This window comes from Prunus avium, chromosome 8, assembly GCF_965620075.1.
Source record: "Prunus avium chromosome 8, drPruAviu1.hap1.1, whole genome shotgun sequence".
Lineage (NCBI taxonomy): Eukaryota > Viridiplantae > Streptophyta > Magnoliopsida > Rosales > Rosaceae > Prunus > Prunus avium.
In genome coordinates, this window is record NC_142291.1 from 822,542 (window position 1) to 841,256 (window position 18,715).

The 18,715-nt window shown below is 41.2% G+C and overlaps 2 protein-coding genes across 2 annotated transcripts; one reads left to right on the forward strand and one right to left on the reverse strand.

Annotated features, from left to right (window-relative positions):
* Window positions 1-2,311: 2,311 nt before the first annotated feature.
* On the forward strand, window positions 2,312-8,553 carry LOC110760822 (7-ethoxycoumarin O-deethylase-like). The gene is made up of 3 exons (XM_021963150.2): window positions 2,312-2,894; window positions 7,180-7,632; window positions 7,846-8,553. The coding sequence occupies exons 1-3, from the start codon at window positions 2,385-2,387 to the stop codon at window positions 8,464-8,466; spliced, it is 1,584 nt and encodes a 527-aa protein (XP_021818842.2). The 5' UTR covers window positions 2,312-2,384; the 3' UTR covers window positions 8,467-8,553.
* A 58-nt stretch (window positions 8,554-8,611) lies between these two features.
* LOC110760823 (loganic acid O-methyltransferase-like) lies at window positions 8,612-11,167 on the reverse strand. The gene is made up of 3 exons (XM_021963151.2): window positions 11,063-11,167; window positions 9,254-9,910; window positions 8,612-9,040 (listed from the first exon to the last, which is right to left on the reverse strand). The coding sequence occupies exons 1-3, from the start codon at window positions 11,159-11,161 to the stop codon at window positions 8,699-8,701; spliced, it is 1,098 nt and encodes a 365-aa protein (XP_021818843.2). The 5' UTR covers window positions 11,162-11,167; the 3' UTR covers window positions 8,612-8,698.
* Window positions 11,168-18,715: the final 7,548 nt, after the last annotated feature.

Here is an 18,715-nt window from a genome sequence, read left to right on the forward strand (position 1 = left end):
AATTGCATTTAATTAATTATAATTGTATTTTTTTTTTTTTTTTGAGAAAAAAAGATAGTAATTATTGATGAAACATATCATTGTACAAAGCCACGAAAGAGCCAAAATGGGAACATCTCCAGTGCCCAAACACAACAACATGTTGATTTGATTCAGAGAGACTTATGCCTAAACCAACAACTACTAAAACCCCTAATTCAGCATCTCAAAGGACTTGTACTCCGATTAACAATACATCTCCATCGTGTAACAGCGGAAATGGAAGATTTGAATTGCAACTGAAAACTAGAATACAAAACACAACAAACTCCTAAAGAGTTCCTGAGAATTAAAATAAAAGTACAGCAAACTCCTAATGAGTAATATACTTAAAACAAGAAACAGGAACACCGTTCCACATCCATAACGCCAAAGAAATCCATAAAGCCATACCGGCTAACCCTTAGTGTAGCACCGGCTAAATCCCAACACACACAAACAAGTAACGCTCATTATTGTAACTCCAAACACTAAAATGGAGCCAAAACCCTATATATATATGGGCCAAAAGCAGCAACTAAATCATGGCGATAATTATATTTCGAGGTGTCTACTCCCATATCACATATGAACCAGCATAGCAACCGTTACTACCTCTACCGATGTCGATGCCGACGCTTTTGCCGGGATAGATAGCACCACCGGTAAATCTTATTACAGTCAAGTTTCCGATGTGAGACTTATATTCTTTAACAAAAACGTCAAATATAAGACACAAATTAATATGATAGGTTCTTATTTGTTGTAAATAAATAAGCTATACAATGAGACTAGGCAAAAAGTAATCGAAATATTTTCACATCAGTTGGTCTCCGAAAATTAATGTATAGTATTACTCTATTTGAATATATCTCACATAATTAACCTCAAGATGTCGAAACCTCACTGCTCTATAGCACTACTACCTTGAGGAATAAGATATATAGGCTTGACACGCATTAAGCACGACTAGCTTTTTATATGCGCTTTATTGTCTTCTTATTACGTATGTTAGTTGGCATTAATTAAATAATCAACTTACTAATAATCCTTGAAAATATTTTATTCTACACTTAGTTTGATTTGCTACCAATTCCTTGAAATTTGCTTTCAATTTCAGTCTTGCTTTTCTCTGTATTTTTTGCTCCATCAGAAGCCCAAACTCATTTTTGTCTGAACTATCGAGTATGGGTGAGGCGATAGGTGATCCATTATTTCGCCAAGGAAAGGAAGTTTCAGTGGTTTGGATCATACAAGTTTATAAATATTCTGAAGAATTCTGGACTTTTTTTTTTTTTTTTTTTGGTCTGAACCACGAGGTGGTCCTGGATGGGCCCTAACTATGGGTGGCACCTTTAAGCCTTAACCACAACCCAGACTAATCCCCGCTCACACCGGATCGGCCCATAAGGGGTAAAGTGTTGGCCAAAGTGGTGACTCCATACGAGAGCGGGGATCGAACCCCTGACATCTCTTAAGGAATGAGAGTGCCGAACCACTCACACCAACCACTTTGGTTGAAGAATTCTGGACTTTAAAATGCTAATTGCTACGCTTTCTGGTTAAATAAAGCAAAAAAGTGTCACGCTTTTTTATTTTGGTCGTGAAACTTATGGCTATATAACAATATTATTCTGAAAGCATGCAAACTTATGGCTATATAATCAATATTAAACAAGAAGAAGTTGGCCCTAATTATATGACTATGGTCATTGTTTAAATGGATGGAGGTACGACTCAAGGTACCAACTTCTTATTTTAATGCCCGAGGAAAAGATGTGCTGCATGCGGTACAGCCTGTGGAGGAGTGATCTTCTTGCTTATTTTGTCGAATCATGCTCAATAATTATTTGTGTTGTTGAACTTTTGTACTTCAGATTTAATATTCTGAATCTGAAGTGCTTCACACTCAGCTTCATCCTCTTGCTTGGGCTGTTCAACAAATTAGATAGATGTTCTCTTGCTTCTTCGTATTCATAATTATAAGCTATAAAATTTTCTTAAGGCTTATAATTACGTAGTCGACTAGTAATGCTTGAGTACGATATTTTATAATAGACATGCTTAATGTTATACCACTATCTAGTGGCGAACCACTTTATGCACAATTAAAGTGCTATTGTAATGATACATAACAAGAAAAATCAACAAATCTAGACAAACTAAGAAGGCAATTATACAAATAAGGAAAGATAAGGTAAGATAATGACAACTTGCAATCATATAGTATTATACAAACAGGGAATGGTAAGGTAAGAGAAAATAAGCAAAGAAAACACAAGTACAAAGGAGTGGAATGTGAGGAGAGTGATTGATTTATAAATACACACAGGAACACAGCCAGAGATACACAGAGCATTCAAACCATGGATTTCCTGCAGCTTACTTCCATATCATCAGCTTTTTCAACCTCTTTGTTTTCCTTCCCTCTCTACATTATCATTGCATTGGCTACATCAATCGGTGCATATTTTATCATCCATTTCCAGGACTCTAAGAACTGGAAGGATTCTCCACCAGGACCTGTGGGATGGCCCATACTAGGGAGCCTTCCTCACCTCCTCAACAATCGCCTTCATGAGGACTTGTTTCATCTGTCCAGAATCCATGGCCCGCTCTTTTGCCTGAAACTAGGTTTAAAGCCGGTTGTCGTGATATCATCTCCAGAGATGGCATGTAAGACCCTCAAGCAGCAGGAGGCTGTTTTCTCCAGTTGTACCGTCACCGAGGCCATCCGAGTCATTACATATGATACGGCTTCCATTGTATATGCTCCCATGGATAGTGCACGATGGAGAGTAATTAGAAAAATATTGATGGAAAAGCTCTTCTCTGCCAAGGCCTTTGAGGCTTTTGAACCACTTCGCAAGCAACAGGTTTGTTAATTTTGTTAGTTGAAGAGAAGAGAGGCTTAGAGAATAGTTGATTTATTTAGGACAATATTCTTTATGTGGAATAGAAAGCTTTTTTGAAAGAGTAACAAGATAATTTTATTTTATTGATTGAAATAAGAAGGGTACAAAGCTTTAGAATTGGTTGGATACAAGGGTTGGCTAAAGGGAGGAGTTAGGCAGCTGTAGATTTCAAGTTTTCCTTGATTACAATTTTGTATAGGCATCAAGCCTATATATATGAAACTTAACCGACATAGCCCAAGTTCCACCGACTTGGCTTCTTCATTTACAGCCACTAGCATATACAACTTTCTAGGCTTAACTACAATATTCTAATATAATATCTAGTTAATCTAGTCTTGCTCTAGAGAATTCCTCCGTAGATATTTATCTTTAGCCATATGTGTCTTGCTTCTGGAAACTTCATCTTTCTTAGAGATTGATGAGTAGCCGACTTACTTTTTCTTCAAGCTTCTAGATTTTTTTAAAATATATATATATATATATATTTGGTATAAATGTGCATTAATTTCAACACTCCTCCTTAATGCACATTTGTGTTACTCCAAGCATGCTTCGTAGTAATTCGAATTTTGGTCTTGGAAGTGCCTTAGTGAAGATGTCTGCAATCTGCTCCTCTGTCTTGCAATACTTGAGCTCAACTTCTTTGTTTGCTGAGACTTCTTGTAAGAAGTGATGCTTTATGGCGATATGCTTTGTCTTGCTGTGGAATACTGGATTCTTCGTCATTGCTATAGCAGACTTGTTCTCGCAAAGTATTTCAGTAGCTTTTGTTTGGCACTCTCCCATATCTTTAAATATTCTTCTGAGCCAAATAGCTTGGCATGCTGAACTTGCTGCTGCTACGTACTCGGCTTCTGCTGATGATTGAGCCACAGTCTCTTGTTTCTTTGATGACCATGAAAATATTCTTGATCCAATTGTAAATGCATAGCTTGATGTGCTTTTCATGTCATCCACTGATCCAGCCCAATCACTGTCTGTGTAGCCAAATAGTCTTGGATCTGTAGTAGGCTTATACCATATGCCATAGTCAATTGTGCCTTGCAAGTATCTTAATATTCTTTTTGTTGCTCCATAGTGTATTTGACTTGGATTTTGCATAAATCTTGATAGTAGGCTTGTCGCGTACATGATGTCAGGTCTTGTTGTTGTTAAGTATAGTAAGCTCCCAATGAGACTTCTGTAAACTGATTCATTAGCTTTTCTTGATCCATCTTCCTTTCTTAATTTCTCATTGGTAATAAGTGGAGTAGCTATAGTCTTGCACTCGTACATTTTGAACTTTTTAAAAAGATTCTTAGTGTACTTTTTCTGGCATATGAAGATTCCATCTTTTTCTTGGTTTATTTCGATGCCCAAAAAATAGTGCATCAACCCAAGGTCACTCATCTCAAATGTTTTCATCATATCTTTTTTGAACTCTTGAATTATTTCTTCATTGTGTCCAGTGTAGATTAGGTCATCCACATATAGAGAGACGACCAAGATATCGGACTTACCTTGAGTTTTGGTGTAGAGAGTGGGCTCGCTTTTGCTCCTTCTGAAGCCTGCGTTGATGAAGTATTTGTCTATGCGGCTGTTCCAAGCTCGTGGCGCTTGCTTGAGTCCGTACAAAGCTTTCTTTAGCTTAAGTGCTTTATCTTCTCCTCCTTGCTCAATAAATCCTTGTGGTTGCTCCACATATATTTCTTCTTCGAGCTCTCCGTTTAGAAATGCAGACTTTACGTCTAGCTAATAAATTCTCCATTTCTTTTGAGCTGCTAATGCTACCAGTGCTCTTATAGTATCAAGTCTTGCAACTGGTGCAAATGTCTCGTTATAATCTACGCCCGGCTGCTGCGAGTAGTCTTTAGCTACTAGCCTTGCCTTATGCTTTTGTATCGATCCATCAGGATTAAATTTGGTCTTATAGACCCATTTAACCCCAATGATTTCTTTGTCTCTTGTGGGCGATCAACGAGTTCCCATGTTTTGTTTTTCTCAATTGTTTTAATTTCTTCTTCCATAGCTTTTCTCCAGATTTCTTCTTTTACTGCAACTTCAAAACTTTCTGGTTCTATAGTTATGAAGTTGCAAGTTTCATATATATCTTGGAGTGATCTAGTTCTTTGTTCTGGTTCTGGAGAGCCTTCATGATGTATGGATGGAGGAGTTGTGGGTGGTGGAGTCGTACCTGGAGTTTCTTCAATTTCCTCTCTGCACGGTTTTGTTATAGTAACACTTTTCTTTTCAACTTTTTCTTCCTCCCAGTTCCATGACGCCGATTCATCAAACTCAACATCTTGGCTTATCATGAACTTCTTTGTTTTGGGATTGTAGACTCTATAGCCTTTAGATTGGGAACTGTATCCCAGGAATATGCCAACTTCGGATTTTTCTTCTAGCTTGTGTCTTTTTTCCTTAGGAATGTGCACATAGCAAATGCATCCAAATACTTTGAGATGCTTTGCTGATGGCTTTATATTGCTCCAAGCCTCAATAGGAGTCTTATTTTGTAAAGCTTTTGTTGGGCATCTATTTAGTAAATATACTGCTGTATACACAGCTTCTGCCCAGAATGTGTTTGGCAAGCCTTTTCAAATATCATGGATCTTGCCATCTCCATGACAGTTCTATTTTTTCTTTCTAAGACTCCATTTTGTTCAGGAGCATAGCCAACTGTTAGTTGATGCTCTACTCCTTCATCTTCACAAAATTTGTTGAATTCTTTAGAGATATATTCTTTTATGCTCTACTCCGCAGGGAGGATAGATTTTTCTTTCCTTTATTTCTTTTTTATTTCCCCAATTCTTATTGGATTTATAATTTTCTCTTCCAGAACTTTCTCCAATTTTCCTTTCCCCTTCTTTAGTTTTCTGAGACCTTAAATTTAGTTTTGACTGAAAGGCGCTTTCAACTGAATTCTCATTTCGCCTACTCAGTCTTTTCTCATAAGCTTCAAGAGAGCCCATTAGTTCTGTCACTGACAGACTAGTTAAATCTTTTGTCTGTTCAATGGCAATAACTAAAGGATCATACTTATCAGGAAGACTTATAAGTATTTTTTCTACAATTCTTGAATCATTAATATTTTCTCCATAGGCTCTCAATTGATTAATTATTATTTTTATTTTAGCATAATAGTCTTGTGTGGTCTCAGAATCCTTCATTTTAATGTTTTCAAACTCTCTTCTCAAAGTTTGTAGTTTAACAGCACGTACCTTGGCATTTCCTTGAAATTCCTCCTTTAAGGTATTACATGCTTCCCTTGCAGTTGTGGCTCCCATGATCCTTGGAAAAATCGTATCATGCAAGGCTTGTTGCAGGGTATATAAGGCCTTTGCATCTTTTTGTTGATCCTTCTTTAGTTGCCTCAACTGTTCCACAGTTGGGTTTTTTGGATTATTGAAGCCACTATCAACTATGTCCCATAAATCCTGAGACATAAAATAGGTCTTCATTTTAATACTCCAGAAGTCATAGTTTTCTCTTGTGAAAATAGGAAGAGGGTCAGAGTTTTGGCTAGTGGTAGACATGATGGAGGACTAGAGTGAACCAACGCCCAAAGTTGATCGAAACAAGCTCTGATATCATTGTTAGTTGAAGAGAAGAGAGGCTTAGAGAATAGTTGATTTATTTAGGACAATATTCTTTATGTGGAATAGAAAGCTTTTTTAAAAGGGTAACAAGATAATTTTATTTTATTGATTGAAATAAGAAGGGTACAAGGCTTTAGAATTGGTTGGATACAAGGGTTGGCTAAAGGTAGGAGTTAGGCAGCTGTAGATTTCAAGTTTTCCTTGATTACAATTTTGTATAGGCATCAAGCCTATATATATGAAACTTACCGACATAGCCCAAGTTCCACCGACTTGGCTTCTTCATTTACAGCCACTAGCATATACAACTTTCTAGGCTTAACTACAACATTCTAATATAATATCTAGTTAATGTAGTCTTGCTCTAGAGAATTCCTCCATAGATATTTATCTTTGGCCATATGTGTCTTACTTCTGGAAACTTCATCTTTCTTAGAGATGGATGAGTAGCCGACTTACTTTTTCTTCAAGCTTCTAGATTTAAAAATATATATATATTTGGTACAAATGTGCATTAATTTCAACAAATTTGTCACACATCAGTAATGCTATTATTTTAATTAACCTAAAATTACATATGTGCACATAAAGAAAATGTTGATAATAAGATGTTGTTTATGTGAAGAGAAATATGAACAGTCTTAATTGTTTCATTTGTTCGTTAGGTTCATGGGTTGCTCGAGGAGCTCTACTCAACTTCAATGTCGAGGAATTCGGTTAACATCGCAGAGTGGGCCTTCGTGGCCTCAGGCAACATTGTGAGCAACACAGTATGCAGTAAGAACCTTTTTGAGATCACAAAAAAGGAAGGGAGAGAGCTAAAACATACATTCTGGCAGTTAATGCAAATTCTTGGCTCTGTAAACGTTGCTGATCTCATCCCAGTATTCAAGCCATTTGATCCTCAAGGCCTGAAACGGAGAATATTGAAAATCTTTCGGAGATTAGATGCGTTTTATGAAAATATCATCAAGGAGAGGTTGGAAGAAAGAAAAATCGGAATCGGCAATATTGGGAAGCAAAATTTTGACTTGTTAGATGTGTTATTGGATTATAGAAGTGACAGAGAAGATGAATTAAAAAGCTTATCCAGAAAGAACATCAAGGGCATACTTGCGGTAAGTTATCTAGATATTAATATCTAAACTTTGTACTTTCACACTTCCGTTAATTATACTCTCAATGTTGGAAGAGATTCCAAGTTCGAATCCCCCATACAGTAAAATTCCCAAAACATACACCCAATTTAACATGTAGATCAGTTCAACAAACAAACCATAATCGAGTCCAATTAAACTGAAGAACAACGTTTTAATTTTGGGTTTTTGAAGGCAATGTTTGTCGCAGGCACAGAGACTACCTCAAGCACTTTTGAGTGGGGTATGGCAGAGATCCTAAGAAAACGGGATGCATACAAGAAAATAGTTATGGAATTGGACCAAGTGGTTGGGAAGGATCGGTTTGTTGAAGAGAGTGACATCTCCAATCTACCCTACCTTCAAGCAGCAGTAAAAGAAGTTTTCCGGCTCCACCCTGCAGTCCCACTGCTCGTTCCTCGTAGCACGAATGAGGCATGTGAGGTTTCCGGTTACCATATTCCTAAGGGCTGCATTGTGTTGATGAATGTTTGGGGGATGGCTAGGGATCCCAGTGTTTGGGAAGACCCTTGTGAGTTTAAACCCGAAAGGTTTCTTGGGTCAAGCATTGATGTGAAAGGCCATGATTTTAACCTCATTCCTTTTGGGAGTGGGAAAAGGTCTTGCATCGGATTGCCCCTTGGCCATCGCATGGTGCACTTTTACTTAGCAGCGCTGCTTCATGCTTTTGAGTGGGAATGCCCTGCTGAGATTGTGGACAATGTAGAAGAGAGAGTGGGGCTCACAATTCGAAAAGGAAAGCCTCTCATTGGTATTCCTAAACCTAGATTGTCAAATTCTGTTTACCTGCAGTAATCTCTTGTGTAATTTATAATTATAAGTTCTTTGTTCACTTGAACATAGAGACAGACTGCAAAATAAGTAATGAGTTTCCAGAGTTAATCTCAATTGCTGCCAATAAACAAAGACAAACACATAAAAGTTATTATTTGAATGCATACTTATAGCCAGCTGATTATTCGAATACTTAGTTGGCCATCTCTACATGACCAAAACAGACTGAACTATTAAAAGCTGGATGTTAAAATCAATTTGCTGTGCGTCTAAGAACAACAAGAAAAACAACTGCCTTCCCTGACTCAACCATGGACTGCTGCTCTTCAAGTTTTTTACCATACAATTCAAAGAGCTCGTCCAAGATTTCGTCTCCGAATTGCTGCTTGAAGAGTCCCTCCAAGCTAGCTCTGATTTGAGATGCAAGTAATTGAGGACTTTTATAGACAGTGTCATGTGCAAAGAAATGATCCAAATTTTCCCTTCTCTCTATGCTGAAGCATCCATTTCGTTCTACAGCGTTTTCAAGTTCTTTGGAAGACATCAAATAATTAGGTATGTTAAATGAATCTACTTTCTCTTCATCAACAACTCCCTGCATGCATAAAGTGAAAACACACATAAAGCAGCTAAAGGATGTCTTGAACAAACCAATACAAAGCAACAATATATAACAATTGTAAAATAAAATATAATTACATCTTACTTCACTATTTTAAAACCATACAAATAAGAGAAAATAGAGCAACCCTCCCCAGGAAAAATCACTATTTAAAAAAGAATGAAAATAATAAAAACAATTGCTTACCTTCCTAGCCAAGTCCATGAGGCAAGATCCTAAGATTTGATAGATCACGTTTGGCAGAGTATGAGAATGGGGGGTACCATCTGGGCGGCCAGGAATGAAAAATACCATGAGTCCTCCACTCACAATCTCTTGAGCCCTGGCATGCAGGAAGCGCTCCATGTCCTCAGCGTTCTGTGCTTCATAAGCACTCACTACTTCATCCGAGGCATCCGAGTAAAAAATTCGCCCTTTATTCCACGCAGGACTGTTCCTATCCATTACCGCTTTTGGAACTTGAGACATCCATGGAATGGCAAAAGCAGAGTGAAAAAGGTCAATGGAAGCATTAGGAAATAGCCTGCCATAGAAGGAACCTGGTACACCCGCGGCATAGTATTGCCTGTTGCTTGGGAGGGATCTGAATAGCTTGTTAAAATCATTTGCAGTAATATCATTAAAGAAAACTTGAAATTCAAGGGTTTGGGAATTCAGCCCTTGGCTTTTATACTTCAACTCCACAGCTTCAATTATGTTCTCAGCAGAAAAAAATGAATTGGGCCCAACAGCGCAACCCAAATCTGCAATGTGAAAGGTCTTGGAAGATAACAAGATTTCCATGTCAAGCTTTTCTTCAATTGCCTTGCTTATAAATTCTTTGGCAGCAGCCACAGCTCCTCTCTGCATAAGAAAAAATGTTCATGTTACATTTAATTGAATCCAGAGGGGATTCAAAATTTTTAATTTTGATTTCTCTACTACACACCTGTATCATTATTATTTTTTTTTTTTTATACAAGCTATATATTGGGGAGCGGGGGAATCCAAACTAGGACACCTAGAACACATGGGTAAATGCTTGTTAACCACACAATGGCGGACCCAGAAATTTTTATAGGGGTAGGCTAAATTGTTTTTTAATTTTTAGAGGAGATATATTATAAACCTTTTTTCTCTTGAAACAAAAATGTAAATAAAATTTTATAAATCAAACAAAGCCACATTACGAGCAAATATAACACAAAGAAGTACAAGATATAAATAAATACCAAATCAAACACATTGTCCAACATGAAGCAATACTAGAAATGATATCCGGTCTATTTGCCGGTCTATTGTCATCATGTGATGATTAGAATAGCTCATTAAACACATTGTCCAACATGTTATTTGCTCTCTGTTGGTGTAGCCCAATATCAGTACGATTAGAATAGCTCAAGTTGGTAGAGCCCTAGCGTGAGTTCTGCTTCTAATCAAATTTATATAGGTTTGGATTGATGTTTATTATTTCCTATATGCTTCAGGAGTAGGCTTATTTTAAATAGAGAACTGAGCTATTATTTACTTTACTTAGCTTGGGCTATTATTAGTTTATTTAAAAAAGAAAAACAATGCATGTTTGGGTTATATTTATTTGGTGCAGTGGGCTAATATTTATTGGAGTAGGAATAAGCCTATAAAATTTAGATCATGTTCAATATTTTATAAATGTTCACCTAGGCTGGAGGCTTGAGCCCACTCCATCCTAGGCTTAGATCCGCCGTTGTAACCGCATGAGCTACAAATTCCTTTTCTACACACACCTATATCTTTTGCCTATATCTAACACAAAAAATTATTATTATCTTTGTAGGTAAAAAACTGAAAAACAAAGTTTATATGTTTAGCGATCACTAATTACTAATTCTAAAGAGAATAAAATAAGATAAAATCATTACTGCAGCACCCAAATCGGTTCTTTCTTATATATGGCTCCTAAAATTAAAACATTCTTATAAGTTACTAGCCAAGTAAATCAGAGACATGCACATAGTAGCTAGAGAAGAAACTAACCTGGTAAACAGAGTTGACGGCATAGCTGCTGGGTCCATCTCCACCTCTCACTGGATAAGCTGCACAGAGTTGATCACTGGTTTCCGCTGCTCTTGCCATGTCTCTTTCTCTCCCTATCGGTCTGTTGAGGGGTAGAGGTCTTTTTTCTTAATTTATGTCTTAACTACTGAGAAAGTACTAGGCGACGCTAATCAATGGCAGAGGTCGAAGAATGTGATATGTCATGAACGGTGTTGAGAATGCTCTAGACTTGTTATCAAATGAGCAGATTAGGATGTATAAATACGTTTAGTATGTGGTTGGTGAGTCTGAATGCAATATCATATTGAGAAAAATGCATTGATCACATTCAAATGGGTTAGTTTAGGTTCATGTATTACCATTCATTGTGGTTGCTAGGGATGGTAATAGGGCGAGACGGGATCGAATTTGCCTTCCCATTTCCATTCTTACAAAAAAATTCTATTTTTATCTTGGTCCCATCCCCTATGGAGAGTTTCCAAATGAGCAGATTAGGATGTATAAAATTTCTATTTTTTTAAAGGTATTTGGGTGGATTGTGGGTTGTGCGTTTTTTTGTTTTGTGCCCCTTGGGCGTTTTGGATCAACCAGGGGTTGCATTTCTCGAAATCGGGCCCGAATTCACAGTATTCTTTCTGCAGGCAAGCTCCAAGAATAATCATATTAATTAAGGGATTGGGAATTGTTCCCTAGCTGCATGCGGCATGAATGTCTTGGTCCACAAAAATAAATGACAAATTATGTCTTGCATATGTAATAATTTTAATTTAAAATAATAATAAGACTGTTTCAATTACTATTTATATTGCTTTGTGGAACTTATTTCTTTCTTTCTTTGCGTGTATGTATATATATGAGGATCTCACAGAAATATCATGCCAAATACAGCCAAACTGAATGGAAACTCAAACGAAGATTGATATTAAAATCCTAAATCAATGGTCCATGTGTGGCAGCTAATTTGCCTCATAATTATCAACCAAACACTGGAAGAAAAGCGTGAAAATGAATAGACTTAAACCTCTGCAAAAGTTTAAACACATTCCAAATACGGGTCACTGGGAAATTGTTAAATTTATGTTTTCCTAGCTGCAATACCAGTGCGTGTATTATTTTTTGATATTCTTCTTTTATAGCATTCATAATGATACAGTGATGCCAAATACTTCACCTCAGAGCAGTCAAGAAAACCAATATCAAGACAAATTCGATACCAATCTTGCATTTTTCTTCCAACAAGTAAGCAATAATCTTAGCCTCTCAAATTCTTTCATAGTTAGTGTGGGAGCAAATTTCCTCCCACGGGAATATTCGGTTGAAAGATTCCTTCGTCTTCTCCGCTTCTCTTTCTCCCTGCAAAACGAATAGCAATAAGAGGACCACACCCAGGGGGTGTTGGCCAAAGGCCCTCCGATACCTAAGTCAGTTCAATTGATCTGAAGAGAAACGATAGCTAAAATAGGGTACGGGAATATGTATGTGTGGTAAAAACCGAGTGGCCGGAGCCGTGAGTGGTGGCCGGAGCCTTGTGTAAAAGGGAGAGAGAGAGTGGCGGCTAGGGTTTGTGAGAAATGATTTCTGCAGAGATTTGGTAGTAATTTTTAGAAGTCCCCCAACCCTTGTGTGTAGCCATCTTTTTATAGAGGTCTTGGGAGCTAGGGTTTCAGAGGAATAATTCCGTAGATGGAAGGGAATTATTCCTCCCCAATTTGGCTAGCTTTGACTAATTAGGGATTTGATTTATTTGGTTTAAATCAAATCCCTAATCAGGGTAGCAATCAAATCAATACCTAATTTAATTAGGTAACTCCTCCATTAATTGAGAATATTCGTAGGAATCAAATCAATCCTCAACCTAATTAGGTAACATTCTATTTAATTGGGTAATCCCCAATTAAATTGAATAATTCCCAATTAGGTCAAATAATCCCCAAATGGAAGGAATTATTTGACCTAGGGTTATGAATTAATTCGGTTCCCACAAATGCCCCCCAGCTTCTGCATGGCGCATGGTGGCATGTAGGAGATGTAAATCATCTTGTTGGGCTATCCAGCTGTAACTGGGCTTCCTTCTTGGATTTGGGCTCCTGAATGGAGGAGGTATATGACTTGCACTTGGAGTTCGGTTCCCAGTAGGAATGGGCTTGCGATTCTTTCTTGACCTAGGATGCTGAACATGTATAAATGCAGGGCTTCTCTTCACTCTTCTTCACATCGTAAACTTAACTTCTCTACTTTCTAGCTTGAGAGAGATCTTGGAGAATTTGTACTGCTTGTCGAAGAGAGGAGTCGTCGTGCATCCCAAGGTAAGTCGAGCACATGTATTTCTTTTTCTTCTTTTTTGCTTCGAGGATCAGCTAGGGGAAGTCTGGCTAGTTGTCGTCGTGACCGGCGACGGCTGGTAGTGGGCGGCAGCCGTGGTAGAGCGGGTGCGCGCAGGTGGACCAGCTATTGCCTATCGTCGCAGGTCTGGGCTGAAACATGCTTGGCCTCATGCGTTGCGGGCCTGGTCAGCTGGGCAAGTATCAGGAGGAAGTTGGTGGTCTGCCCCCTGCCCATGATGTTGAGAGATGGAAGTAGAATGGTCCAGATTCTGATGATCTGCACAAAAGAAGGCTGACGTCAAGTCTTCTAGAAATGGAGTTGTGACTTCGTGTGCGAATGATGTGTCTCTGTTGAGGAAGAAGCCAAAGTCCAATTCTGCTGAGAAGAATCAAGTGGGGTCTGTTCCATCATCATCCGAGCCTCCTGCTGACAAGCTTGAAAATCATGATCTGCTTTGTGAGGTAGTTCGTGCCCGATCCCGTTCTGCCGAGCGTCAAAGAGATGCATATATTCCTCTTCGTAGTTCGAGTCGTCTGCATCAGTCAAAGGATGGAGATCGAAGCGGGAGGTCTGCTCATGGCTCGGTTGTTGAGACACGGGCAGTCAAGTGTGGAGTTGATTCTGCCTCATGGACTTCTTTGGAGGCAAGGTTGGCAGAGGCTAAGAAGATGAGAGAGTCATCTGCCCGGGCGAAGGGTTCTTCTGCAACGTTAGATGTTGGTCCCAAGGTTGACAAGCCCAACCCCACAGAAGGTGCATGCGTGTCTGATCTGCTTAAGACAAACTTTCTGTCAAGCCCGTCCACTTGTGCTGAATTGGTTAACCACGTCCGCCAAGCCGGCGAACTTGGCACCCGCTTGAGTCTTTCCTTGGAAAAACAAAGGGAAGCGACACTCCATTTGCTTAAAAAATGATTAGTTTTTGCTGCTGAAACTATCTGAAACTCGTCTGCAGTTGCCCCTTCTTATGCTGGTGACTTGGTTAGTCGAAAAGATGCTACTTCTGTCTTGAGCGCAAGAATGCTGACGTCTCATTTGGTTATGACAAGCTTCTTGCTAGGTTTGGCTCCTATAACAAGTCTGCATTAGAGATGGAGACATTAAGATGCTCTGTTATGACTTGCTCCATGTGCAAAGTGAGCAGGTTAATGCTGTGAACATGGCAGGAGCTGAAGAGCAGGCAGCCGAAGAGGCGGTAGCTAAAGAGGATGAAGTAGAGGAGGATGCAGCAGATGACGTAGTGGTAGACGTCGCGGATCAAGCAGGTGGAGCTGCTGAGAACGTGGCTGATCAAGCGGATGCTGAAGAGGCTGTAGATCAGGGATCTCCTGCTGGCGTCTCAGAGTAAATGAAGACTCTTTTATTTCTTTTCACCTTGTAGTCTGCTTTCTTGTTTAGAATAATTGGTCTTATTCGACCATCTTCCTTTTGTTGAACTTGGCCGGTTGGTCAGCTTGCTATGAAAATTTCAGTTATTTTTTCAACTTCAATTGGCATATTGACTTGTGGACTGCTTGAGTAACCAGCCTGTATTTTGATTGCGCATCTTCTTTTGGAGATTTATGATTGCCAGGGTCCCCCTTAAGGGACTCTGGGCGTGGTCTGCATATCCCGTAGGATGTTTTCTCTTAGGAAATTGGCGAGGGTCAGGGTCCCCCTTAAAGGACTCCGGGCATGTTCAGCCTATGTCCAAAGACATGTCGATGAGAGTGGCCCGTTTAACGTACGTCTGGAGATGTGTCGATGAGTGTGGAGACGTGTCGATGAGTGTGGAGACGTGTTGATGAGTGTGGAGACGTGTCGATGAGTGTGGCCCGTTTGGCCTACGTCCGGAGACGTGTCGATGAGTGTGGCCCGTTTGGCCTACGTCCGGAGACGTGTCGATGAGAGTGGCCCGTTTGGCCTACATCCGGAGACGTGTCGATGAGAGTGGCCCGTTTGGCCTATGTCCGAAGACGTGTCGATGAGTGTGGCCCGTTTGGCCTATGTCCGGAGACGTGTCGATGAGAGTGGCCCGTTTGGCCTATGTCCGAAGACGTGTCGATGAGTGTGGCCCGTTTGGCCTACGTCCGGAGACGTGTCGATGAGAGTGGCCCATTTGGCCTACGTCCGGAGATGTGTCGATGAGAGTGGCCCGTTTGGCCTACGTCCGGAGACGTGTTGATCAGTGTGACCCGTTTAGCCTACGTCCGGAGACGTGTCGATGAGAGTGGCCCGTTTGGCCTACGTCCGGAGACGTGTCGATTGCATTTGTGAACACTCCATTAGAGAGAAAAGCTTGAACTTGTATTGATGTATGCGTGACTTCATTTCTTTATTGAACAAAAGAGATGAGTTGCAGGGGTAACATCAAAAGTAACTTGTCTTCAATGGAGGTAAGGGAGGCTTGGTCGCCTGCTTGGTGCCGAGCTGATAGGCGAGGAGCTTCGTGGATAGTACCTCCGGAGATGATGGGCATTCCATTGTCTTGGAATTTCCTTCTCTTAAAAGATGATGCCAGAATCGTTTTCCATGACTAGGTAGCTGGTGACAGCTTGGGAGACAAAAGTCGCTTGCTTGATCCTTCTCTGCTGCTCCCCGGTGGTCAGCTCGGGCTCTTAGAGTCAGGATCGTGCTGATCTGTATGACTTGATTTGCTGGACGACCCCCTTGCGATGAATTCTGTGCAAGCGAAAAAATGAGCTTCTCCATTTTCAGATAGCGAGTCTCTGCGCCGAGGAGAGCTTTTGAAGTTTAGAATACAGGATGTTGTGCCCCCAGCTCTTCTCGGATGAGAGCTAAGGTGACAGCTGAGTCAGACACCGCTAGGAAGATGTACAAGTCTTCGCCAGGTATCGGTTTTGAGAGTAGGGGAGGTGAAGTGAGGTAGGTTTTCAAGTTTTGAAAGCTACTTCGCACTCGTCATCCCACTTGTCCTTCACTTGGGCTAAGATTTGGTGTATGGGGATGGAGAACTTGGTGTAATTTTCTCCTGCCGTAGCGTCCTCTTTTGGGTGCAACCTGCGCTTATCCTTGTTCATGTTGCCAAACCCGTCATTCTTTTGGTCTGCCCGCTTGGTTGGTTGATCTTCCTGCTTAGTAGACTTTTTCGCGGCGATTCGATCATCATCCCAGAGCGCATAGCGTTCCACGGTTGCGAAGACCTCTGCCAGAGTCTGGCTGGGAGCGATAGTCAGTTCGCGGTATAAGTCGTGTTCAGTTGGAAGACCTTTCTTGAAAGCAGAGGATGCGATCCGGTTGTCACATCCTACGATGTTGGCCTTTTCTGCTTTGAATCTCTTGATGTAGTATCGAAGGGATTCGTCAGACTTTTTGCCTAGGTTGAACAAGTGGTCAGCGTTCTTCTTGATTGTCCGGTAAGACGTGTATTCTTTGGCGAAGACGTATGCCAGCTCCCTGAAGCTGCTGATCGACTCGAATGGTAAGGTGTGGAACCAGTCCTGAGCTGCTCCTCGTAAGGTCATCACAAACACCTTGCACATCAACGCGTCGTCGGCTTTGTGGAGGATCATGACACTTTTGAAGTGTTTTAGGTGGCTCTCGGGATCAGAGTCTCCATTGAAGGGCGTGAACGAAGGCGTCGAGAACCGCTTCGGGGGAGCCTCCTGCTCAATTTCGACGGTGAAAGGGTAGAGTTCGCTTGGTCCATCTCCTTGCATAGGGCATATTCGAAGTTCCTACCAATTTTCAAGTCCCGTAGTTGGTCGTTCACAAGCTTCTTAACGTCTTCTGCACGCATTGCTGGTTGGACACGTTGGCAACCTTCGCGATTCGGGCGACGCTGATTGACCTCCTCGTTGACTCGTAAGGTTCGAGCTTCTCGGCTGCATTGCCTAGGGGGCATGTTGGTGGACTGCGCTTGCGAGTGATCCTCCGTAGCTTGTCGACGAGAATCCGTTCTTCGAGAGTGAGCAGCGAATCGCCTTTCCTCGTCATCCTCACTGTGAAGGTTGTCAGGTTGACCTCTCTGTGAGCCTAGCCTTTGAGGAGCATTCCTCTGCGGGCCTAGGCGGTCATGGACGTCGAGTCGTGGGCCCAGCCTTTCTCACACGTTGCTTTGAGTGTGGCTTGCGGATGCTTGTGACATGTTGGCGAGCTGATCACGTTGTTGTCCCTCTCCTTGTCTGCTCATTCCTGCTCGACCTGCTCGGCACCCGTCGATGTGCCTGTTGGCGCGGTCGTCCATCCTTCTCTCTTCGCCCAGTGGTCCAAGGCCAAGGTTTTGAGCTAAGTTTATATGGTTGAGGAGCTGGTCAACTCTCTGATTAAGGTCTGCTTGACTTCGTGGATCGGGAGGAGAGAAGTGTGTGGAGCCCAACTGCATACGGGCTAGGGTTTCTTGGGAGGTGTACGCGGGAGCGTGCGTCGAGTGTGGAGGCAACGGAGGGGACGCTTGAAGTTGCTCCAAGATTGGGCCTAGGTCGGCGGTGGTAACGAGCCCACCTTGATGGGAGGTTCCACCATGCTCGGCGATGGAGCCACGAGGGTGGCTAGATCCGGCCAAGGGGCCTTGGGTGTCTGCGGTGACCGGCGCGGTGGTGAGAGGTGGTGGCGCCACCATGTCGATCGAGGGATCATGGGTGGAGTGGCTTTGGGCTGTCGCGGATTGAGCCATTGCGGCGGCTTTGCCTCTCGTCATCTTGCTTCCAACCATGGTTGTTTGGAAGGCTTTGGTGGATTGGAAAATAGGTTTGGAGCACGCTTTGAATATATCTCGTGCTCTCAATGAAAGCACCAATTTGTGGGAGCAAATTTCCTCCCACGGGAATATTCGGTTGAAAGATTCCTTCGTCTTCTCCGCTTCTCTTTCTCCCTGCAAAATGAATAGCAATAAGAGGACCACACCCGGAGGGTGTTGGCCAAAGGCCCTCCGATGCCTAAGTCAGTTCAATCGATCTGAAGAGAAATGATAGCTAAAATAGGGGTACGAGAATATGTATGTGTGGTAAAAACCGAGTGGTCGGAGCCGTGAGTAGTGGCCGGAGCCTTGTGTAAAAGGGAGAGAGAGAGTGGCGGCTAGGGTTTGTGAGAAATGATTTCTGCAGAGATTTGGTAGTAATTTTTAGACATCCCCCAACCCTTGTGTGTGGCCATCCTTTTATAGAGGTCTCGGGAGCTAGGGTTTCAGAGGAATAATTCCGTAGATGGAAGGGAATTATTCCTCCCCAATTTGGCGAGCTTTAACTAATTAGGGATTTGATTTATTTGGTTTAAATCAAATCCCTAATCAAGGTAGCAATCAAATCAATACCTAATTTAATTAGGTAACTTCTCCATTAATTGAGAATATTTGTAGGAATCAAATCAA